At 41.6% G+C, this 25,516-nt stretch overlaps 1 protein-coding gene across 1 annotated transcript in view; it reads right to left on the bottom strand.

Moving 5' to 3' along the window:
* Positions 1 to 25,516, bottom strand: part of MAML2 (mastermind like transcriptional coactivator 2) — a 345,125-nt gene that overhangs the window by 85,632 nt on the left and 233,977 nt on the right. The window contains exon 2 of the mRNA XM_045818071.1: positions 21,236 to 22,771. Within this exon, the coding sequence (XP_045674027.1) occupies positions 21,236 to 22,771 (1,536 nt within the window). The remainder of the gene's footprint in view (positions 1 to 21,235; positions 22,772 to 25,516) is intronic.

Below are 25,516 nucleotides of genomic sequence, written 5' to 3'. Positions count from 1 at the left end.
ACACAGGCGTGAACAGAAATGCCAGCCTCACTCTGTTTACTGTTTTCTGTTTGTGAAATTTTAAATTCCACGTGTCCTACAATGTAAGCAAGATGGAGCACTGGTCTATTTTCACTGAGGCATACACAGGCATGCACACATGCACACACAGCCGTTTAGAGCTGCTTGCTTAACTTCTCACAGCAACTTCTTCCATGGGGGATGGGCTGTGGTCCCTGAGGGAAGTCTCGGCATCTGACTTTGGCAAAGGATCCATTCCCATGGAAGTCAGGGCTTCCCTCCCACACCCAGGGAAGAGCCTGGCGGGGTTCTCACCCATTTGTCTTTGACTTCTCTGGAGAACCCGTGCACCCAAAGTGGCCAAGGAGAGGTCTCCAGTATTCCCCAGCTCATGCAGATGCACAGGTGGTTAGACACCTCTTGCCTCTAAGTATGAAGAAAATGAGATCTACAGAAATCTCCACCAGCTCACAGCTCAGCCCTTGTGCTGCTCTGCAAAAACGGATGTTGGCAGTGCTCTATGTACCAAGTGTCCAAGTGGAGCCTGACCTTTGGGCCTTGGGACCCAGCTGAATGCACATTCACTTAGATTGACCCCAATTCAAGTGTTCAGAGAAATGTGAAAGAATTTTTACAATAGCCACGCCACTCCCCACCACCCAAATTGAATGACAGAAGGAGAAAAAAGCAACAGGAGAAATTTGTGAGAATGGTTGCCTTTGTCTGCATTTGCAAACAGAAACAGGCAATTTGTCAGAGTTAAAATCGCCTTATAAAGTATCTTTACACAGTGGAAAGGATGCTCATAAATGCATTTTTTGGGGCTCAAATTTCCCTTCATTTCTCCTTTGGGATCTCTCTTTCCTACTCTTGAGTCCATCTTTCTGACCCTCTGGCTTTGTCTTTGGCTTCACACGAATGGGTTGAAACCTCAGTTCAGGAGTCACTGTGGTTGTAAGGCACTGCTTTTTCAGAAGTAGATAGTTCCATGGGCAGTATTCACATATGTAAAACACAAGCCTTGTTGACTGTGCCCTGCCTCCCGGGGCTGGTGTGGAGTCCGGAGCATAGTCCGGCGAGGCCACTGTATCTGGCTGCCCTGGCGGTGGGCCCTTGACCGTTCCGTGCTATTTTTAAAGACCATGGTTCACAAAGACACTGAAATAGAGGACAGGCTGACAGTAACAGAGGGGAGAAAAGAGGGAATTTCAGGGGAGAATGGGAAGGGTTTACAGGAACAAATTTAAAGGACACATGGACAAAAACTAGAGGGAGGGTGGTAATGGGAGGGAAGTGGGGATGGTTGGGTGGGTGGGCTGGATTGGGAGTAAAAGGGAGAAAACTGTACTTGAACAATGATTAAAATAAAAAAAAAGGAAAACAAAAGACCATGGTTCACAACTGTTTTATCTTGATAAACTAAATAAATAAAAGTCAGTCCACAAAACTGGTATAAATAGGCATGATAGACATTCAGGTAGTCCCTGAGCTCTACATGTCTATAAATGACCATTGGAAATGAAGAGCTCTGAGCCCCTTCAGTGGTGATATTCTGGCCAATGTCATTTCCTGTCTTCCCTTGGTCTGAAGGCCTGCTTCCTTCTGCCATGAAAGTTCAGCCAGAAATGCTCCTGGTCTCCCCAGTCAGAACCTGGAGCCAGGCAGAGGTGGCAGGCCCTTCCCTGTGGTTTCCACAGAATTCAAGTGCTCTGTGTGCACCAGGGACTCACCTTTCTCTGTTTTCCTGAACAGACTGGATTCCTAGTTCCACTACGATGCCTGGCTCAATCAGTGCACACTGAAAAAACCTTTTTTCTTTTCTTTATGTAATGTGCAAGAAATCATGGTTAGCACTCTAACAGCTCAAAGTCAAATAGGCTAGCTTGAGGACCTAATAAACCTTCTTTAAATTGTTCCTATGAGGGAAAAATGCACCAAGAGTGCCAAACAACCAAATTAAAACTGAACTTTTGGAACCCAACACTCAAAGGTGGAGTCTGTTGAGAGAACAGTTACCTGCTTCTAACTTGTACCTCTATGAAAGTTTCATGTGTCTGCTTCTGAGAGCAGTGATAGCAAGTGGGCTGCCTGGGAAGAGAGCAAGGCGTACACAGGGAGACCTGTCCCCTTGCTTCCGTCCCAGCAGCGTGCTGACTGTATTATTCATCTATCTGGAGTGTGGAGACCCCCAGGGGAGAGAGGCTGTGGGAGAGCTTCACCTGTGCCAGCAGGAATAAGATGCTTTGATAATATTTGTTTGCTTCACGTTAGTTAATAACTGATTTGTAAAATAAACAATGGCTCTGCTTTCTTTCATTCCCTTTTAAAAAGTCCTTTCCTATGTTTCTACCCCTTGTCCTTCATGTTCTGTTTATGAGAGAACCACCAGTGCAGACTTCCAGGGAGTGCGAGTTTGGAGTGACCTGCTGGTACAATACTGACCTGCTGGTCAGAAGTATGCTTCATTCCTTCTACTCAGTTAATTCCCCATCCTCTGGATGTCCCTTAGGCAGGAGCTAAATGTGATAAATGTCCGAAAATGAACTGACTGCCATAGAAACCAAAATCCTCCTGGGAGAAGGGCAAACCACTAACATATTTTCAGTTGTAACCAGATTAGAGTGTACCTGCCTAATCCCTAACAAATAGAGGGGCATAAAGAATTGAAACCTCCTTTGGACATAGCTCTGTTCCAGAATTTCACAGAAAAATATAATTAAAAAACTTCATGTACATGAAACTATTCAAATAGCTGTTGCATTAACCAGAGGTTAATTACACACACACACTCTCTTAAAAGGGCAGCATACTGTGCCAGGAAATAGCAACTGTCTGACACTGGACTAAAGACACGGTCCACAAATTCCTTGAGGGCAAGGATGTGCATTTATGTTTTCCGGCTGAGATGCAGCATGTGGAGCGGGCTGGAAGCAAGCAGACATGGTCTGAGTTCCAGGGCCACCACCTGAGAGCTGTGTGACTCAGGCAAATTACTGCACCACTCTGCTCTCAACTTTTCACATGTGAAGAGGAGAAAATTGTTTTTATTTCTTAGGAATGACATGGAGAAAGCACTTAGCACACAGTAGGTGCTCAATAAATGAGGGCTCCTTTCTCACCCTTTCAGGCACACTCTGTAGCACCAGGTATACTTATTAGGGCATTATCTATGTTTAACAATTTTCTTTCTTGGTGTCTGGAATTTTTTTTCTTACTACCTCAAATGAGCCATAATTTCTCTGAGGGTTGCAACATTTTCCCTTTCACTCACCCTTCGTCAGGAAGTTAACAGCAGAAGTAGTCCACCATCATGAGAGAGTAAATAACAAACAAGCAATCAAACACACAGGACTGAGAAGTGGGGAATCTGATAAAGGAAAGAAATGAAGGGATGCCCAGGATGGTGGCAGGAGTGCTGGGGCGACAGCTGCTTCAGCAGCCCAGGAGAACGCCCATCAGGACGTTGCTGGGGCAGGGCGCTCCTGGGGAGATGTATCCAGGAAGAGAAACAGAGAAATCATTTTATCTGACAGGAATTACAGTGTAGAAAACATATGGAGAAATGTTTTACAGAATGGTTGGATGGTATACGAAGGTTCAGCCAGAGATTCACAGAAACCACACACACCCACACACACACACACACACACACACACACACACACATGTCTGAAGTCTGACCCTTCCTTCCTGGAGAGGGATTACAGTTACAGTATACTGCTGGTCTTTCAGAATTCTGAAACCACTGATATGGATTTAGACATTTTTTTTGACATAGTCATATCATGGAAAACAGGGACAGGAAATTAACATTGGAGATAAAACTAAAGTCTTCACCTATTATTATAAGAAGCAATAAAAGTTGCTTAAATTAGTAAATCCAGAGGTTTCAGGTATGGGAGAATTTAGAAATATGGTGGTAAATGCCAGTAGAGGCAACTCAAAACGATGAAAGCGGTTTCCTCTAGAGACTAAGAAGGGTGAAAGGAGGCGGTGCCAAAGAATAGCTTTTGCATTTTAGCAATATTTGTCTTTCAATATTATTTGTATGTGTCACTTTGATAATAAAATCGTATTTGAAAATGAGAACAGTAATTGCATTTTACAGTCTTAGAATTACAGAATAAAGTTGTAACAAAGTAAACAAGGTCTGATTGCTAATGGTAAGATATTCAGCAACAAGTTTGGGTCCAGAATTCAAGTGTTGCATTTCTCATACACACCCAAGCTGCTCCCACTGCCACACAACATACCCAGTTTATTACAGTCTTACAGCAGCGGGCGGCTTTCGGAACACAAGAAGTGCTTAAATATTCGTCAAATGTATACTGACTGCTAATTTTTTTCATGGCAATTTTTTTTAAAGATTTTATTTGTTTATTTTTTAGAGAGGAAAGGGAGGGAGATAGAGAGAGAGAGAGAAACATCAATGTGTGGTTGCTGGGGGCCATGGCCTGCAACCCAGGCATGTACCCTGACTGGGAATCGAACCTGCGACACTTGGGTTCGCAGCCCACACTCAATCCACTGAGCTACACCAGCCAGAGCTTCATGGTGATTTTTAATGAGCTTGGTCTGGAGAGCAGAAGGGTCACATCTGAAGTTTATAGTTTTGTTCTGTATGAAGGGATAAGATTATGGTTTAAAAGTACTTTTGAAAAGCTCTTCCTGAAATTCAATTCTGAGGTAGACATTACACAAGTCTAACCTGCTTTACACACTGCATGGGTTTACCAGACACTCATCAAGACAATCAATATAAGAGTGAGGCACTCAATGGGAATTTTAATTATGCATTCTTTTAAAATTCTTATTTATTCTGTTACAGTTGGCCCAATATTTCCCCCTTTAGTGACCTCTAAACTGTGTTCTTGCAACAAGACAGAACCCTTGGATAGAAAACTCTCTTGAAGGAATCTAAGTTTCCAGGGAGGTACCTCAGGGAAACCCTGGAAAGGGGTAGGGGTGTAAAAAAGTATTCTTGCTAAAACAAAGTGTGAAAACCATTGAAACAGAGCTTTAGAAACATTATATCAGTATCACATTGTCTCAGATTCCTGGGGAAAAATATTTACTGACTTCAAATCTAGTGTTTTGGCTTCAGATTTTACAATGCAGCTTAATAACAGAAACATCAAAGTAAAGAGCATCATGGTCTTTGCAAAATTTCCAGTGGAAGGCATCCATCATATTACCTAATTCTCCCAATGATAAATGTACCTTTACATTCATTTCCAGGAAAAAGTTTGACTTCATTGATGAACTTGCATGCTTTCTTTTATATTGAAAAAAAAAAAAAGAAACCCTATATCCCCACATGATTTCTTTTTGCCTAGTTGCCTGGAAACTCAGAGTTAATTGAGGGCTCGGTTTTGGAATTCAGCCAGTGCAAGTGTCTACTAACATTTAATTTGGATTTTTTAAATGGATTTGGTTCTGATGGTCCTTCTTTTGTACAGAGAAGCAAGCTAGCACGTATTCATCACATACGAGATGCAGAGCCTGCATCTGTTATATGTCTTAGGGATTATTTCATGGGACTTTTTCAATAATCTTGCAAAAATGGGTGCCATTTTCATTTCACAGGTGACACAGCCTAGTTTCAGAGAATGTAAGCAACCTGATCAAAGCCATTTGGTCATTAAGATGCTCACAACATTTTTGGAAGTAAAAAATGTATAAATTCTTAATAATGTACACTTCGTATTCAGATTGATATGAGAATTATTCAAACTATTTCTTTTCTTTTGATTTTACAGCTTATAAAATACACCTCCCATAACTTCTTTCCCTTCCTTCTTTTGCTCTCCCCTCCTTTCCTGTCTTTCTGTGCCCGGATATTGGGACTTCCTCTCAGGTACTCTGTCAGCCCTTGGAGGTACAAAGACGAATGGTATACAGACTGTTCTTAAGGAATTTATAATTTCATGGCAGGCCAGTATAGATATAACTACAATTCAAGGTGCAAGAGAATGCAACGAGAAATACAAAATGCTTTGTGAGTTCAAAAAAGGAAAGAAAAATTCCATGGTCCCAATTCTCTAGGAATTCACAGTTCCCTAGACCAAATAGGTCCTAAACAAAGTTACAATACAAGGTAAGAACTGTACTGGAAGTGTTTGCATTATGATGTACACAGTGGAGGAGAAGTGCCCGTCACTAGTTGCACAGCTTGAGGAGGGTGGTATGGCAATGAGGCAATTAGGGCAGGGGATGGAGAGGGCCAGGGGCTGGGCTTCCAGGACACCTCAGGACTGTCTAAGCAGGTGGACAGTAGGGAAAAGGAGTAGTTGGGAAAGAGACAGTCATAGGGAGGACAGCTAGTCCCGTGAAGAGGACCTCAAGGAGTGACTGGGTCTGGGGTATAACTGCGACTCTGGGGAGGAGGACTGGCAGAAGCAACAGAGTTCACGGAAACCCCAGCCACTGGCCTCAGCTCCAAGGGGTATGGAGCAAGGCAAAACTGCTTAGACACACCGTCTAACCTGTTGAAAGGGGCCTTGCAACAATGAGAGCACGTGGGTAGCAGCAGCGGAGATGGAGAAGAGGCAGAGGTGTGGATGGTCAGCAGTGGTGTCAGTGTAGCACCTGGGAAGGTGGGCCTAAGGGAGAGAGAGGAATTACCCTGACTGCAGAGGTTCTGAGCCTGGTAACTGGGAAAATGGGGTTTAAAGGGGTAGGAATGTTGACGGAAAGTTATTTTTGAAGGGTGCTGGGGACTTGAGCATGTTTGAAGACAGAGAGGAGAGAGGAAAGATATGGAACAATAACTAATGGAAGAAGTCTTCTGGAGCTGGGGCTAAGTACAGTTTTGACCTTAGGGAAGCCAAATCTGAGGGGCAAGGGAGAGCGGACAGGTAACACACAGAGACATTCTAAGGCTGGCACATTCAAGATCACTAAAATGTTCTCGGCATAGGTCTGCTTGCCCCTGCCCTGGGCCCCTCCAGTGTGTCCCCTATACTGTAACTACAGAAACTTATCTGAAGAGCAAATCTCATTAACATTCATGTTTGAAGTAAGCAACTACCTTGTGGTAGGCATAAGTCATACCTGTTTTAAAAACACCCACACAACTGTTTCCATAACTTTCTATTGCTCTCAGCATAAATATCTAAACTCCCTCCTATAGTTGTAAGGCTCCTCGTGATCTGGCTCTTGCTTACCTCTCGAGTCTCATCTCTGTCCTTTGCTGACCTTGCACTCCACAGTCCAGCCATATGGAATTGCTTGAACTCTTCCAAAAGAACTCAGGCTCTGTCTGGAAGCCTTTCCACCTTCCACTTCGGTAACTCCTACTCTTCCTTGAGACAGACATTTAGGTGATATGATACCTCTGCCAGGAAGTCTTTCCTGGTTTCCAAAGCTGTAATAGGAATTTCATCTCTGTGTCCTCAGAATACCTCATAGTAACTCCTATCAGAAACCATGTAATACTACATTATAATCACTTGTTTCTGGACAGGGATTGTGTCCTAATCACTACTGGTAAATTATTGATGTTCCATATTTACTGACGTTTTCTGAAAGAAAGAATTGTTTGGAATATTCTTGATAAAATTCTCTTAGTTGACTCCTACCCATATGATTGCCCAGGACATAGGTCAGTTCAGCCTCCATCTAAATTGTTTCTGCAGATTCCCCTTCCATAGGTTTGACCTGTGCAGCAGCTGAGGGTGAATTCTCTGGTTTCTAGTCCTGACAACTAGAACTATTGGTGTGGGTTCTTGGGCAAAGGGTGTTTTCAGGGCAGAATAAAATGGAGGAAGGTGCTAGGGCTACCCCTATTTATACATTCTGAAGAGAAGAGGGTAAAGTATTAGCATCCTTAAATCCTCCAAACAGAAGAAAGAATGATAGGTCAATGGTACAATTCATTTGTCCAATAAGTATGTTGTGGGTGCCTTACACATAGATGTATTAGGGATTAGAATATAAAGACAGACACAATTCCTTCCTTCAAGTAGCTTGCAGTGCAGCTGAGGAAGACACATGAGAGCAAAGATAGATGAGAGTTGATACCTGCTAAAACAGAGAAAGTGGAGGGAGCTACCAGAAAATATAGGATGGGAGCTAACCCAGATTGGGAGGCCAGAGAAATCTTCTGGAGGAAATGACTTAGCTGAGACTGAGAAAGCTTAAGGTTAGGTTAGCCAGGCAGAGTAGAGCAAAAGAATGTTCCAAACAGAAAGAACAGCATATTTGAAGACATGAGGGTGAGAGAAAGTGTGCTACTTTTTAGGAATCAGATAACACTTTTTGTGGAGGGAGCCAGAGTGCACAGTGTGTGTGAATTTGGGGGGAAAATGTCAATAAGTGGGTGGGAGTCAAGGGAGAAGGAAAGCTGGGAATGGGAACCAGTTAATCCAGAGTGTTTGGCAGGAGCCAGCTCATGCAGGGCTTTACATGCCACGAGCAGTTGGATTTCATTCTGAGAAAATGAAGACCAAAGGGTTTAGGCAGGTGACTGACATGATTGAATACCTATTTTAGAATACTCACTCTGGCTGCAGCTTGGCAAGACTGGAAGGAGGCAGGCCAGTAAGTAAGCACATGAAGCGAGAAGGGACAATGGTCAGAAGCTATTCTGGATGGTTTGCACCTGGGTATGTCCATTCAGAATTCATTTATCAGTGCCAGAGTCTTGTGGGATATAGAGATGGGCCTGCCAGCTCATCAGCCTCATGGAGATGCCAACATGGATCTTTTTCTGAGAAACATTTCTTCACCCTTGTTGCCAATAACAACTCCAATGGCTAAATGTCCTCAGCACCCGCTTTCAAAGCTGCCATAGAACACGTCCCAAGGAGGTCAGGGAAGAGAGGAAAATTCAAAATTAGTCTGTAGGCAAAGGGTAAAAGAGGAGAGGGTACAGCCAAGGGTGGGAGAAATGGGACAAAGACATAGAAAAAGAGAAGAAATGTGAGCTGAAGACCAGAATGTGGGGCCCACACCCTCATGTGCTCACTCACACTGACCTGTGGACTACCAAAAAGCAGGGCCAAAGGGGCTCCCCGTCTATGAGGTTCATGTTTCCTGAAAGTAGAGCTGAACTTAAGCTCCTGTGAAAAGTAAACTGTGGGAAATGCCAGTGATTCAGGTGGAGGGAATTAGCAGTCCAAGGAAAGGTAAACAGGTCAACCACCCCCTGAGTTCATCCATCCTCGGGGACCTTGAAACTTGATTTTGCAAGATGCACAGGAAAGGAGTTTTTGGCCTCGCCCTGTTATGCTCTACTCAATTTATTAATTGGAGAATAAAGTGCCACTTTATTATTTGAATTCATTGCTTAAAATGCAAATATTTGACCAGAGTTCTCTAATTAGTATCCAGAGAGGTGCTTAGGCTGTGTGTGTGTGTAAGCTTGTTCTTCCCTGCTTAAAACTGATGTAGAAGAGTAAGATGATTCACTCACATTACATCTCTCTGATTTTAGTAGTCTAAACATTCGTGCAGTCTTTTGTTTCAAATCTAGTACTCATAGTAAACACCTTCTGAATCTCAAGTCTTTGTGCCTGACTCTAATTAACATTAATGTGCAAATTTACTGATTACAGTAGTGCATTGCCTAAATGGGTTTTTGCTTCCTTTAGATTTCACAAAAAGAAAGCACCCCCCACTACCAAACTGATAACAACAGACATGTGATTAGAAAACGCAAAACTAATTAGAATGGTTGCAAAGGGGATTGTTTGAGTCACCTACATTAATGCACATTACAGTGAAATATCTGTCAGATTTTCCATTAACCCTCTTGCATTTCCGTCTCCAGAATCAAATCTACATCTTAACCTCATACCCCTTTCTCCTTGGTTGGAAACTTGGTGTTCAACAGGCTACATTACCCATTAATGCTTTAAATGCACAGCTCTTACTGATGGATGCAACACATGTACAAAGACCTTGGAATGAGAATAATAGAAGTCACTTCCCTAACTGTGGATTTAAACCCTAACATGTTCTTCTTGGTATAGTGTTCATTTCTTTACTGCAGGATAAAGGAGTTAATTGTTGTTTTATAACAGTTCACTCTATTGTGCTCTGAGCTATTACATAGTAAAATGACAAAATAGAAATGGAAGTGGAATATCCAGAAAATAGAGTTATATTCTATAAAAGGTTAAAATAACATGTTCAAAGTTAAACTTGTAGTCTTAGGGGAGAGGCCCATGTGATTTAGGCTCAGTTACCACATAGTGGATTGTTGAGGATACAGACAATGCAGTATATGTGCCCAATGGGAATTCAGTAAGAATTAGGGACAGATGTCTTCTTCAGATCAAAGGCTCATTGAAAAGAGGGACCATGCCTTCCTGATCTTTTATCTGAGCGCAAAGAGAGTTCTTTGGGTCACTTAATCTTTTAATCTCTAATTCCTGGCACACTATAGGTGCTCAACAAATTTTCATCACATGAATGAATGCAAGAATTATGGTTTTACCCTATTGTTTGTTAAACTCTTAACAGTAATCCTGAGCAGGTTCTTAAATGTTGATGGATCACGTTAAAGAAGAAGAGTGAATAAATTTTCTTATCATTTAAAAATCTAACAAAACCCTTGGATTTTTTGCTTTAAAAACTAAATCACAAACCACTCCCTTGGGTTTTTCCATTTTTTAAAAAAGATTTTATTTATTTATTTTTAGAGAGGGAAGGGAGGGAGATAGAGAGAGAGAGAAAAACATCAATGTGCAGTTGCTGGGGGTTATGGCCTGCAACCCAGGCATGTACCCTGGCTGGGAATCGAACCTGCGACACTTTGGTTCGCAAACCGTGCTCAATCCACTGAGCTACACCAGCCAGGCCTGGGTTTTTCCATTTTTATCTGGGATCAGAGGTACCAAAAAGCCCAGCAGCAAATTAGCCTAGCAACAGAAACAAGAAAAAGCCTACAAGAAAAAACATACACACAGACCAATGGAACAGAACTGAAAGCCCAGAAATAAACCCATATGTATATGCCCAAATAATCTTTGACAAAGAAACCAAAAAATACAATGGAGAAAATGAAAACCACTTCAATAAATGGTGCCGAGAAAATCGGAAAGCCATATTAAAAACTAGAGTAATTTTTGTTGCCATACAAAAAAAATTAAAAATGGATGAAAGACCTAAATATAAGACCTGAAACAATAAATTATATAGAAGAAAACATAGCTACCAAACTTACTGACCTTGATCTAAGAAAGAATATTATGAATTTGACCTCAAAGCAAGGGAAGCAAAAACAAAATTAAATGAATGGGATTATACCAAACCAAAAAAGCTTCTGTACATCAAAAGAAACTGTCAACAACACTAAAAGTCAATCAACTGAATACCACTTATTTGCAAACAATACCTATGATATGGGTAATATCTAAAATATATAAAGAACTCATACAACTCAATAACAAAAAACAACCTAGTTAAAAAATGGGCAGAAGACCTGAACAGACACCTCTCCCAAGAAGACATGCAAATGACCAACAGACACAGTTTATGAAAAGATCCTTAACTTTATTAGCTGTTAGGGAAATGCAGATCAAAACTACAAAGACACACCATTTCACACCTGTTAGAATAGCTATAATTAACAAGACTAGTAACTATAAATGTTGGAGAAATTGTAGGGAAAAAGGAACCCTCTCTCACTGCTGGTGGGAATGTAAATTGGTATAGTCACCACGGAGAACAGTATGGAAGTTCCTCAAAAAAATAAGAGTAGAGTTACCGTATGACCCAGCAACTCCTATTTTGGGTATCTACCACTCAAATTTGAAAACATTTATTCATAGCATTATTCATGGTGGCTAAGACATGGAAACAACCAAAATGCCCTTCAATAGATGACTGGATAAAGAAGATGTGGTACGTATATACAATGGATGACTACTCAGCACGAAAGGACCTTGAGAACATCATGCTAAGCAAAATAAGTCAGATGGAAAGAGTCAAGAACCACATGATTTCACTCATATGTAGGGCATCAAACTGAAAACAACAAATGAACAAACAAAACCTCATAGACAGCAGACAACAGTATGGTGGCTACCAGAGGGAAGGGGGATGGGGAGAAAGACGGAAAAGGGTGAAGGGATCAAATATATGGTTACAGAAGACTTGATTTTGGGTGGTGAATACACAGTGCAGTATACAGATGATGTATTATAGAATTGTACACTTGAAACCTATATAACTGTTTTAACTAATTTTACCCCAATAAATTTAATTTAAAATAAGCTTGCAATATGATGAAAGTAGCTGAATTTGAAAATACTCTCTGATTATTTAACTTTTAAAAAATTTTATTTTTCCCCTTGCTATACCACATTTTCATCCTTTTTAAAAAAGATTTTATTTATTTATTTTTAGACAGAGGGGAAGGAAGGAAGAAAGAGGAGAGAAACTTCAATATATGGTTGCTTCTTATGCCCCCTACCAGGGACCTGGCCCACAACCCAGGCATGTGCTCTGACTGGGAATCAAACTGGTGACCCTTTGGTTCGCAGACTGATGCTTAATCCACTGAGTCACACCAGCCAGGGTTCATACCTTCATCTTTGTTCTCAGTTGTAGTATCAATATCCAGAACTCTGTCTGGCATAGAGCACACACCCAATAAATATTTTTGGAATGAATGAACAAAATAAATTGCTAGAGTTAAGAATGGAACAGTACTCAATTTAGCCTGCAATCTTTAGTTTGTGGCTCCTGGTTGAACAGACCAGGAAACATAACAATCTGTGGATTCAGATGAGGCAACTTAAGCATATTGTTTGAAGACACACTTTGTCCCACCCTGTGCATTAGAATTGGCTTAAATTTTCCCCAAGGTAGAATAAACTGGGAATGTAGACAACAGTGAAATTTCAAACAGATACCACAAAAATGCCCTGTCAGCACAGCCTAAACCATCTCCACCCATTTTCTAACTTAGGCATCATAGTAGTTATTATTGTTGGACTTAAAATCAGACCAGTTACTCTAAACAAGTTATTTAACCTCCCTGAGTCTCAGATCCTTACCTGTTAAAAAAAGGTTGATAATGTCTACCATTTGGGTTATTTTTATACAGCATGGAATTGAGACTAATGTTAAAACAAATCAACTAACTACCTAAAACTAACAAAAGCATACAAATTTCTCCTTCTGCCAATTTTCCCAATCAAGATTCTTCATTACAAATTATATTAATGTGCCTAGAAATTGACTGAATCCTGGCCATAGCACTAATTTCATGGAGCATTAAAAACAAATTTTTATTTCCTTTGTAAACTTAAAAAACAAATGATAAAATATCAAAGATAAAATGAAAGTGCAAAAACATTCTCCCGGCCTGCCACAGACCTGACAGCTGTTGTGTGTCTGCCCCAGCCCTTCCTCCTCTGCCAGCATCACTCGGCCAAGGTGAGTCATAACAGAAATCAAATGGTCAAAGGTCATCTGCAATGATCACTGAGCATCTCTTCGGTCTCTATTCTAACTTCAGTCTTGATTTCATGCTATTTATACTTTACCCTTAACCATAGGTTAGTTACTATCTTTTGGCTTCACCCCCGAGCTCTGAGTATACTGCTGATTTTGTTTCCCCGCTTTTTTAGGACTTTAGCTTGATTTTGTCTTTGGCCCTTCATGCTCCTGACTTCCTCTAACCTGATTTTAGCCCCTAAATCCAAACCCTGGCACTAGCCCAATTGCCCGATCCTTTAGACAATATCTAGACCCCAGAAAAGGAGTGGTTTAGATGATATATTGTTGCAGAACCCTGAATTCATGACTGTGTTCCCATTAGAGAATGTATTTCCAGCTGATTCAAGGTTCTCCTTCTTCTCTGGCACTTCCACAGGACAACCACAGTGATTTAGAACTATTGTCTGTATATGAGGACTACAGTGATTTCTCCACCCTAATGCAGGCCAATTGGGAAACAGTTTTTTGAGTGTTAATCTTTAGGGTCAGATATATGCAAAATTACCTTTAAAAAGAGGGGAGGAGAACATTAAGAGACTTGCCTGATTTAAGTCAGGGTTGATATGTAGAGTAATGAAGGATAAACTTGGCTAAGTAGAGAGAAAAGGGTGAGATTCTCAATCTATGATTGAGGAGCTTGGCTTCAAACTAAGAAGGAAATGTACAAATTTATGTTTCGGTCATAACAAACCATCCATTTACTGGCTGCCTTCCCTCTCAGAATATTTAGAGATGGGAAAATTATAAACCAAATATAGAATCCACTTAAGTTTCATGGATCTAATGTTAATTTTTTTTTACACTTTTAAGTGTCTAATTAACAAGCCCTGAAAAAGATCACCTTTTGATTCAAGAGGTTAGTGCTTTTGGACCGAACTCTGAGTTCTTCTGGTCAACCAGTAACTCTTTCACATCTTAAACAAGTCGGGAAGATAAATCAGAACTGCACGCATTACATCCCTCTCTTGCCCTCTCCCATAACCTTCAAATCAGAAAGGGAACAAAATTATAGCCGGGAGGTATTTCAATTTGAAAACTGCCAAACATTAGCAAGACAGAGTCACTGAAGATATTTTGTGAAATACCAAATACCACTTGTTCTCCCAGTGTCTGGAGAAGGGGTAACTAAAAACCACCCCAGACATGGAACAATAAAGATGTTTCCAGCCATTCAGTTATGCTGCATCCTTCTCTCAGGTACCTCCAGGAGAACAGAGGTGGGTACCCAGCAAAGGGAGTGGGGCCTAGGAACCCCCCAAATTCAGTCTCTGCCTGAGCAGGGATATCTGTCTGGGTTCAGAGTTCTGAGAGGTGAGGAGAAAACCATATTTTACTAGGTAAATTACAAGCAACAAATGAACAAAGTCAATGTACCATTCTATAGCAGAAAGCCAAGATTTCTAGCATTTCCAGGGCTAAAGGGCCCCAATTAACAAATCCCATAGTAAATCTTCCTATGTTTGACACAAAGTGAGTATGACAAGCAGAAAAAAATCGTGACTAGTGTTTTCATTTAGGATGTTTTAGTTGATATAAGAATTGCTTAATTATCAGTCCCTCCCCACCCATGGGTTTCATCTCGAGTAACAGATTTGGCTAATCTGAAGTTAAATACACATTTGTACTGTCTGCTGGGATGGAACAGTTGAAACTCCTCTCTTTGGGTTGAGAATACTTGGCAATATACTGGATGAGACAATAAAAATTAGAAAAACCTTTGAAATATGTATATCCAAATGAAAGTTCCTTCTCAAAATTTTCACCTGAGGAAGAAACTCATTTATTTCCTGTATTGTCTTCAGAGAAAGTTTACAAAACAAGCTTGAAATGCAGTCCTATGACACCATAGCTATTCCTTGTTTTTGACCCAAAGTAGCATTACCCAGTTTGTCTGTTTTCAAAAATCACCCTGACAAGATAAATACTATTGCATTGGTAATAATCCAGTCAATGTATTAAAAGCTCTGAAGACAATTCCCAGAGAAAAACTCCTTAACTGTATTGAGCAATAGCATTATTAGAGTGGGCCCAACCCCACAAAGGTGAATGCTTTCAAGAGGGCAACACTTCTTTGGCTACAGAGCTCTTGTACATTCACTTACAATGCAGACTCAAGACTTCAGAGTCATATCTCACAGAATCATTAAACTGGAAGGAACACTGTGGTTCAATCTACAAAAGTGAAATAAAGCTTTATTGGGTAACCATTACTTGTCTATTTAAAAGAGGCCTTAGAAACTTCTGGTCAAGATGGAGGCATAGGTAAAAACAGCTCACCTCCTTGCACAACCACCTCAAAATTACAACTCAACTATAGAACATCTATCACTCAGAAGCATCAGAAATTGAGTTGAATGAGAGTCCAACAACTACAGAACTAAAGAAACCATAACCATCCAGACTGGTAGGACATGTGGAAACATGGAGATGTAGAGACATGGAGACATGGTGATGTGGAATGGGCTCTTCCCACACCTACATGTGGTAGATAAAAATCTGGGAGGAATATCTTAGGAGTGAGGGGTCCCAGCCCCACACCAGGTCCCCCAGCCCAGTGTTGCAGTGTCAGGAAGGTAAGCCCCCATAATTTCTGGCTGTAAAAATCAGAGGAGTTTGAGTTGGTAAAAGGAACTACTGGAGTTCCAAGTAGCTCCTCTTACAGGGCCAGCACACAAACTTACTCAGACTTATTCCCTCTGAGCTCCAGCACCGGGCCAGTGGCTTAAAAGTGCACCAGTGGCATACGGGGAAAAAACTGAAGTGTTTGGCATGAGGGTTAGAGCAGGGGGACAGCTTTCTCCCAAACAGAAGTGCTGGCAGAGGGCACTGTTCCTTTTCTGAACCCTCCCCCTCAACACAACTACAGAGTCAGCCATATCTGAGACTCCATCAACCTGGCTTACATGGTTTGCTCTGCCTTGGGGAATGCTCCTCCCAAGTTACAGCCCACTCAAGCTGTAAACAGTTGCATTTCCATGTGAATGGCTGTTCTCAGCTCAGGCTCCAATCTTCCTAAATCCTATCAAACAAGCAACAACCAGCCTCAGCAAGTCCCCAGCAACCATACCTCTGGCTAAGTGGTGTCAGGCCTGGCACAAGCAGCAGTCAGCTTTGGATCACAGTTTCGCTTCACCTGGGAACCTCCAAGCCTAGCACAAGTAGCAGCCGTCTGCAGATTGCTTTGTAGCTCATGCTGTGTGGCCCTGGGTAGAACACAGGTAGTGGCTAAACCTGTCCTGCACCAACCAGGAAACCCCAGAGTCTGTGTACCCAGTGGATAGCTACAGACCGCATTGGAGCACCACCACCCTGCTGCTACACAGCTGATCCTCCACGGAAGGTAGAGTTTGGTGGTCAGTAGTCACAGCCAGTACTGGCAGCTGACTGGCCTGGAAAATCCCTCCCATTGACCTGCCAACAGCAATGAAGGCTCAACTTCAAGAGGAAAGTGTACTCAGCCCACACAAAGGTTGCATGTCAAGTACCCAGCTTGGGTGATAGGTTAGGCTATGCTACTAGGACCTACTATATTAGGCCACACTATCAAGACAGGTAATCATAGAAGCTCTACCTATATACATAGAAACAAATACAGGGAAGCTGTCAAAATGAGGAGACAAACATGGCCCAAATGAAATAACAGATCAAAACTCCAAAAAAAGAACTAAACAAAATGGATATGAGCAGTTTATCAGATGCACAATTCAAAACACTGCTTATAAGGATGCTTAAGGAACTTAGTGAGGAAAATAACAGCATAAGAAAGATGCAGGCAGAAATGAAGGATATACTAATGGAAATAAAGAACAATTTACAGGGAATCAGCAGTAGAATGGATGAAGCCAAGAATCAAAGCAAGGATATGGAACATAAGGAATCAAGAGACAACCAATCAGAATAACAAGAAGGAAAAAAGATAAAAAAAAAAGAGGATAGTGCAAGGAACAACTGTCAAGTATACCAACATTTGCATCAAAGGGGTGCCAGGAGAGAGAAAGAGCAAGAAATTAGAAATTTGAAAAAACAGTGCAAGAAATCTTCCTTAATTTGGTGAAGGAAATAGACATACAAGTCCAGGAAGCACAGAGAGTCCCAAATGAGATTGATGCAAAGAGACCTATTCCAAGACACACCATAATTAAAATGTCAAAGGTTAAATATAAAGAGAGAATCTTAAAAGCAGCAAGAGAAAAGAAGTTAGTTACCTACAAAGGAGTTCCCACAAGACTGTCAGCTGATTTCTCAAAAGAAACTTTGCAGGCTAGAAGGGATTATCAAGAAATATTCAGAGTCAAGAAAAGCAGGGACCTATAACCAAGATTGCTCTACCCAGCAAAGCTATCATTTAGAATCAAAGGGCAGATGAAGAGCTTCCCAGAGAAGAAAAACCTAAAGGAGTTCATCATCACCAAACGATTATTACATGAAGTGTTATAAGAACTTATTTAAGAAAAAGGAGCAGATCAAAACTAGGAACAGGAAAAATGCACTAAACACATATCTATCAACAATTGAATCTGAAAAACCAACCCAGAAAAGAAAGAATCATGAATATGCAGAGTGTTCTTATGGTTGCCAGATGGGAGCAGGGCTTGGGGAAATGGGTGAAGAGGTGAGAGGATTAAGAAGTACAAATTGGTAGTCACAGAAGAGCCATGGGGATATAAAGTACAGTATAGGGAAAGGAATAGCCAAGGAACTTATACCATGACCCAAGGACACAAACAAAGGGGTGAGGATTGCATGAGGGAGTGGAGGGTGATGGGGGTAAAGGGGGAAAATTTGGGACAACTGTAACAGCATAATCAGTAAAATATAATTTTAAAGGTAAAAACATGCCTTTAGCTTGAAAAACCACCACTATCTCTCACACTTTTTAAAGTGCCTTTTTGAAAAAGTGAAAATTGTCTTGGCATTATATTGGTCATATGCACTGGGAAAAGTAAACATTATCTAAGGGATTGGAAGACGTTTGTTGATTTTGCCTTTAGTACCCACTGATGGTGACTTAAAGGCCAGCAGTATGTTATACAGTTTATATGAGCAGTAGAGCTGGAAACAGGACAGATGCTGGAAGTGGCAGGAAGGCTCCCAAAGAAGGGCTGGTGAGGCACCAAAAAGATATATTTCCTGTTGTAATTTGTTTATTTTGGTGAGCTCCATCATGCTTACCCTCAGGAAGGTCAATAGTTACACAGATATTTTTAATTCTTTTAACAGCTCTGAAGGTTAGTGTTTTAAGACTTCTCTATCCCAAGAGGACTTCATCTACTATGTGTATTATGTAAAATATGGTCCAATATTAAAAGAAATATTTCTTTTGAGAATTCCACAATGATCTATAGGTGGTCATTCATTTCCGAACACATCCTACCTGTTAGCTGTATAGCCTAGTGGCTGAATGCACAACCTTCAAAGTAGACCACCACAGTCCTGGCTCAGCTACTTATCTGTGTGTCTTTGGGAATTTTATTTCACCTCTCTGTACCTCAACTGCCTCACCTACAAGATGAGAATGATAGTATTTTCCTCATATGTGTGAAGTGAGATACCCCAAGTAAGGGAGACGGAGTCATGCCAGTTATAGAGTGACTAGCTCTTGTTAATACCTCATTATTTATTATTTCCATTTTTATGGTCCAAAGTCTGGGCCCAGGGATGATAAATCACTCCCAACTCACTATATTGCTAGACAGTAGAAAAAATAATAATAGTTCTTTTTTAATGCCTTTTGTACATAATGCTAATACTTGTTAAAAAATATTGTGGTATCATATACACCTATTTCCCTGACAATCATAGTAACAGCCAACTTTATTCTAGACTCTTAGCTGAGAATTAGATTATTTCATTCTCACAAAATCCTAGTGTTTTAAGAAAAAAAATTCCTAACAAAATTTAAAGGTTAGGAAACTGAGGCTTAGACAAATTCAATAACTTGCTTGAAGTCACATACCTAGTGGATGTCAGTAAGAATTTGAACATAAACTTATCCAAATCAAAATGGCTATGGATAACTTGGAAAGTAGTTCCACATTACTGTTTATTTTTAAATGATCCCAAAACTACCCATGTTAAAAATGGAACCACATTGTAGAATATACACATGATTCTACTCAAAGTCCATTCTTCATAATTTACAATAAAAAAACACATTTTAGTGAATAAGAGCTGAAAGCTTTAACTTGGTAAACAGCTCTTGAATCCTAGTTTAATCTAATTTTCTCACATTTAGGGCAAAGGTTAGCTTGGCCACAGTCTGTGGTGCTGTGGTATTCTTTTTTGGGCCATGATCATGAAAACTACTCCAGGAATGGGATTGAAATTAGGCTCTGCACCATCATACTGTCCTGACATACTGTTTTGACATGTAATGTGCTGTCTTTGTGCCTGGAACTAACGTGGACCTGTCAAATTACAAGCACAAAGCAGCATTCAGCTCCCTCCTGCCCTTCCTTTCTTCTAGGAAGAGTTTCCTCTCTCAAGTTCCCTAAGATCTAGAGTGTACTCACTAGTGTATGCTCTGGAGGCCCAGAGCTCTTTCTTCATACTATTTAGGGCAGGATATAAAGTAACCATGGATTTTTGTTGTTGTTGTTTGTAGTCATGACAATTTCATTCTTTAACATTTTGATACTGGCATTACTTTCTCCAGAAGCCTTCCCTGATTTCCATTTGCTAGGTAATATTCACAGTCTCTGTGGTGCTCCCGTATCATTACCCTTTCTACTCATAAAATGATTGTTTTTAAAGCCCATTTCCCTCTTTAGGCTGCACTTGCAGACAAGAATTATGGCTTATTTAAGGGTGATACTAAGTACCAACATGGAGTTGTAGAAGGATCTATTATGACAGGTTGGACATTTAGACATTTTAAAAAAGATTTTATTCATTTATTTTTAGAGAGGGGGGAAGGGATGGAGAAAGAGGGAGAGAGAAACATCAGTGTGTGGTTGCCTCTTGCATGCCCCCTAATGGGGACCTGGTCTGCAACCCAGGCATGTGCCTTGACTGGGAATTGAACCAGTGACCTTCTGACTCGCAGGCCTGCACTCAATCCCCTGAGCCACACCAGCCAGGGCAGCATTCAGACATTTTAATTGGTTGGTGTGAGTGTAAACTGGTTACTAAATACTCTCAATATCATGTGTGGTCTTATACCAATACTCAGCATAATCACAATATGTTGCACATGGCAGGTGCTCAGATAGTGCTTGTTGACTTAATAACCAGTTTCTTGACTCCATGCACAAACTTGCACACATCAGAATCTGACTGACAACTAGATCTGTCAGTGATGGCATAAATGATCATGAAACTTTTTCTTTTTTTATTCCTCACCTGAGGACATTTTTTCATTGCTTCCAGAGAGAGGGGAAGGGACAGATGAAGGGAGAGAGGGAAATATTGACTGGGTGTCTCCTATATGGACCTGGACCGAGAACTGAATCAGCAACCTAGACACGTGCCCTGACCAGGAACCAAACCCATAAACTTTCAGTTACAGGACGATGTTCCAACCAACTGAGCCACATCAGCCAGGGCAATCATGAAACATTCTTAATATTCAAGATCCCTCGATCCCTACAGATTCCAATGACACTAATGCCCTAGAAAGAAATACTTGCTCATGCCTCCATGAGGCCTTCACACAGTTCCATCAGAACCACTACTCTCTTTGAGGTGTTGATCCTGTCTCAACACAAACATAATAGTAACTAAAGCATAATGACCAAGATTGATGTTCACTGGGTACTCTGTGTTTGGAGTAGTAGAGCCCTTACCTGTCTGTGTTGTTGGGAGACTTGGTATCCCAGTCCCGTGATAGGCTGATTCTGCATTTTCTGAAGTAGGATCTTTTGCTGAAGTGGCAAGGGCGACCTTAGCAAAGGCTGGTTTGACAGAGGTTGGGTGGGTGGGGGTGGCTGCTGCTGCTGCTGCTGCTGCTGCTGCTGTTGTTGCTGCTGTTGCTGCTGCTGCTGCTGCTGTTGTTGTCGTTGTTGCTGCTGCTGCTGTTGTTGCTGCTGAGCTGAAATTGAGCTCTGTGGCGGCTGCTGCTGCTGCTGCTGCTGCTGCTGCTGCTGCGTGTAGTGTAGGAGAGAAGGCTTGTTCTGAGAAGGCAAAACAGAAGGCATCTGTTGGTTTGCTTGATCTGAGTTAAAATGGAACAAAGGCTTGGTGTTGCCAAGACGGGGCTCCATGGCTGTGTGTGAGCTGTTAATAAAATTTCGACTGAGATCCTGAGGCTTCTGCTGCATGAGTACATCCAGGTGCCCTCCCTGGGCTGAGGGGCTGGCCTTATACATGTAGTTAGCCATGACTTTCGGCTGGCTGCTGCCACTGGCTACCCCAGGCATGGGGGAGGTCTGGGGGCTGAATGGCTGCTGACCAAAAGAAGGGCTTGGGATTTTCTCCTGCCCAAATGGACCTGGAGATGGCCCAGCAGGAGAGGGCAAGGCTGACCAGTTAGTAGGCTGGTGCTGCTGCATCCGGGCATGCTGCTGACGGTTGGCAGCTATCTGTTTGAGCTGTTGGGCATGGGATACTTCCTGCCAGCTTGGCAGGGCCCGGCTTGCCCCTGAGGCTGTCTGAGGCTGAGCCTGGCTCTGAGGGACTGAAGGAACTGGGGATGAAGTGGACAGAGCTGAGCTGGCCATGGAGAATACAGGGCCAGTTGATGGTGGCCTCAACTGAGGAGAGCCTGACGGACCCTGGGTCAGACCAGGGGAGTATTCACTTTTGATCACTGTCTTCTCCATAGGCAAGGAGGGCCTGGGAGTGCTCCTCTGGCTTTGCTGCCCCAAGTCAATGTTAAATGGATCATCCTGCTTTATGGTAGCATTGATCATGTTCTCCAGCTCAAGGTCACTCATAGGAGGCACAGATATGTTGGTCAGTTCATTGAACAGTTCCTGCAGTTCAGGATCCATCAGTTGCTCTCCAGAGTCATCTCCGTACCTGTTAGGAAAAATATTCTCCTGGGTCATTTGGTTATCCATGTGCTTACTGCAAGACAGAGTCTCTCCTGGTTCCTTCTTCACTTCTTTTAAGCCCATGTTAAACATGCCATTGCCAGGAGAATGTGTATGGGGAGGCAGATTGTTAGTCTTTCTCAGGGTAGCTTGGCTCATGGGCAAGGTCGCTGACATAATCTGACTTTGTCCATTATTTACTTGGAGGCCCCCTTGTCCTACAGGGAGGTTCTCCCCAACACGGATTCTTTTGATATCAAGGAACGAGTTGTCGACAAATCCATTGGGCCTCTTGCTGTTGACAGGAGACAGGTTAACTATCTGTTTTCTTTTCAAGGAACCCTGGAGCTGAAAGACAGAGGGGAGATAAAACAAAATGAGATATTAATCCAGAGGTGCTTCTAATCAAAACTGGTATATTTAAATATTTCTTCCATTTACATACAAGATGAATTTTTTTTTAAAAAGTACAAATGAAGAAGAGTCAGAAATATAAGAGAACTCACAGTGGCCCAAACAGAACAAAACAAAATGTTTCTGGAGGAGAAGATCAATGAGTGACTAGACATCACTGAGGCTCCTGTGGTTACTACACAGGCCAATGGATGAGGAATCCTTTATATATCATCATGAGTTATTGATAATATCTACAATTAATCACCAAAGTGGTGTTGCTGTTTTCAGCTGCAGGCCAAAACACCCCACATGTGCGCACACACAGCCCCACACAGCTACAGATGACTGGCGGAAGGTCGACTTTGACCCAGATGGAAAACACTGAACAGTCCAAAGCTGGGACACAATTTCCAGCTGCGTTTTTTTTTCTTCACAGACTCAACCCTTTCATTACTATTATCCTCTCAATAAATACTTAGAATTATTATTGTGTCCACAGAGATATGTTATCTGCTATTCATCTATTTTTCCTCCTATAATTCTGTGGCTTTGCTTTCAGGCCCATGCAGCAACTCTGTGTGTGTGCACAGAAACCAAGGTTTTACTATTTAGCGAATGAGACCCTGTGAGCACAGATTTTCCTGGGGATTCATTTCTTCGGTTGCCTGGCTCTGAATCTGGTAACCACAGTCGAGGTGTAGAGAGGCAGCACCGTAAAGTTCTACAGAACGCAGGCTTTGGGAGCTGAGAAAGCTGAGTAAATTCCAATTGTGTCACTGAGTGCTAAGTGACCATGGCACTTGACTTAGCTGAGTCTCAATTTCTTATCCAGGAAATGGAAACAGTAGCACTTAACACATAGGAAGAAATGAGATAATGCATATAAAAGTTCAGCACAGTGCTTGCTATAGTACGAACTCAATAAACTGTAGTTTCAATGAAAATTATGGCTCACTATATTTTCAAAGGGGAAGGTTTCTGTAAATAACAACAGTAACAATGGAATGCTAAAGTATTTCATTCACTAACTCAATCATTACATTGTATGACATAAACTTCAGAAATTCTAGAGAAAAGTTTAAGTTACAACAACCACACAGTCACACCAATAAATGAAAAAAGAAACATAAATGTTCATCATTGATCTTGAGATCCCTGTCGATTTGCCTCTAAAGTGAGAGACAACATCTAGCAATGTGTGGATTTTGCAGTGCAGCTGACCTACTAAAATATTTAATGTTTGCTCAGGATAACTGTAAAACACATGAGGCTAAAGGATCCCTCCCAGATAGAAAGTTCTATCATTTTTTTCCTTCATTTTCACTTACTACCACCCTCCTCAAGATTTCTAATTAACCTAATAAAGAAAATGTAATTGAGTGGTCATTATATGCCACGTATTTTAAATATGGTTACTTTCCTTCATCTTTGCAACAGCCCCATCAGGTGTGCATTATTTTATGGATAAGGACACCAGGGCTCGGAGTGGCCACATAACTTACCCAGTGTCACACAGTTAGGGAGTGTTCAACCTGGGCTTTAATGTATGGTCTGCGTAGGTCTAAAGCCTGTGTCATTCCCACTATATTATGCTGCAATGGGCTTGTTCAGGGCTATGGTTTGCCCAGTGAGAAGGGGCAGGAGAAGTGAGTACAGAGACATCCTGGGTCTCTGGTAAAATGGTGAAGAATCTGGGGGTGGCCAGGATGCAGCACAGAGCTAAATGTCTGTTTCAATAGTACTTTATCTGTGATTTTGCCCAATCACAGGTGGTATACAGTTATGGTGACGTGCTATGGTGGTATAACTGGTTTTTGTCTTTTACCATTACTAACTGGTCATCAGAGAAAGGAGCCCGACTCAAGCTCCTTTAGCCAATCAGTTCCTTCCATGGTCATTCTGGAACTGGAGAAAAGGGAACCAGGCTCTCTTCAGGTGGCTGCACAGTGATTTACAAAACATGTGAGATGTTGTTTCATTATGTCAAACAGAGCCAGAAAGTAAGTCTGTAGCAAGAGGAGAATGAAGCATGGAGGAGAGACACAAGTTTTGATAGCATTTGAGGGCCTGATTCAATCTCAGGTCAGCTCTGCATCTCTCCTTATCTTCCTTGATATAATACTCTGTAATCTTTAGAGAAAATTTTCCTTTTTGCTTAAGCTAATGTGAGTTGGGCTTCTGTTATTTTCAACCAAGACTCTCAACTAAGTCCCACATGACTTCACATTTGGTGATGAGCAATTTGCAGCAAGGGGTAGGGTATAACTTACACCTGAGTGTGCAGCTCCCCACTCCCTTCTCTGAGCCTCTCTGTGTTTCTGGACTCCTAATCTTGCCTACTCACTGATGTGGGTGACATCTTCACAGAACACTGTCAGCCATCACCACATTCAGGGTCTGTCCTCATGGGGTCAGAAAGAGCATAGAACAAAGAGATCTGGCCATATTACCTCAAGACTGGCCACACTGATTTACTTCAGTGTAAGTTACATTTTGAAGGTTCTTTCACAACTAATAAAGAACAAACAAAAGAATACATTCTTTTTTTTCCAGGTTTGGGTTATCACCTTTGATTTATTTTCCACGCCTTTGAAAAAACCTGTTGCACCAGATTCTCCCATTGCTCTGGCCCCTCCCTGGGCAGTGCAGTGCATACTCTAGGAAGCAGCACTAGCACTTTCTCTCAGCCACCAGAAC

Source organism: Phyllostomus hastatus, unplaced genomic scaffold (genome assembly GCF_019186645.2).
Source record: "Phyllostomus hastatus isolate PE091 unplaced genomic scaffold, TTU_PhHast_1.1 phas_scaffold_317, whole genome shotgun sequence".
In the NCBI taxonomy this organism is placed as follows: domain Eukaryota; kingdom Metazoa; phylum Chordata; class Mammalia; order Chiroptera; family Phyllostomidae; genus Phyllostomus; species Phyllostomus hastatus.
Note: the sequence above shows the minus strand (reverse complement) of the source record. Positions and strands in the feature narration are given on the sequence as shown.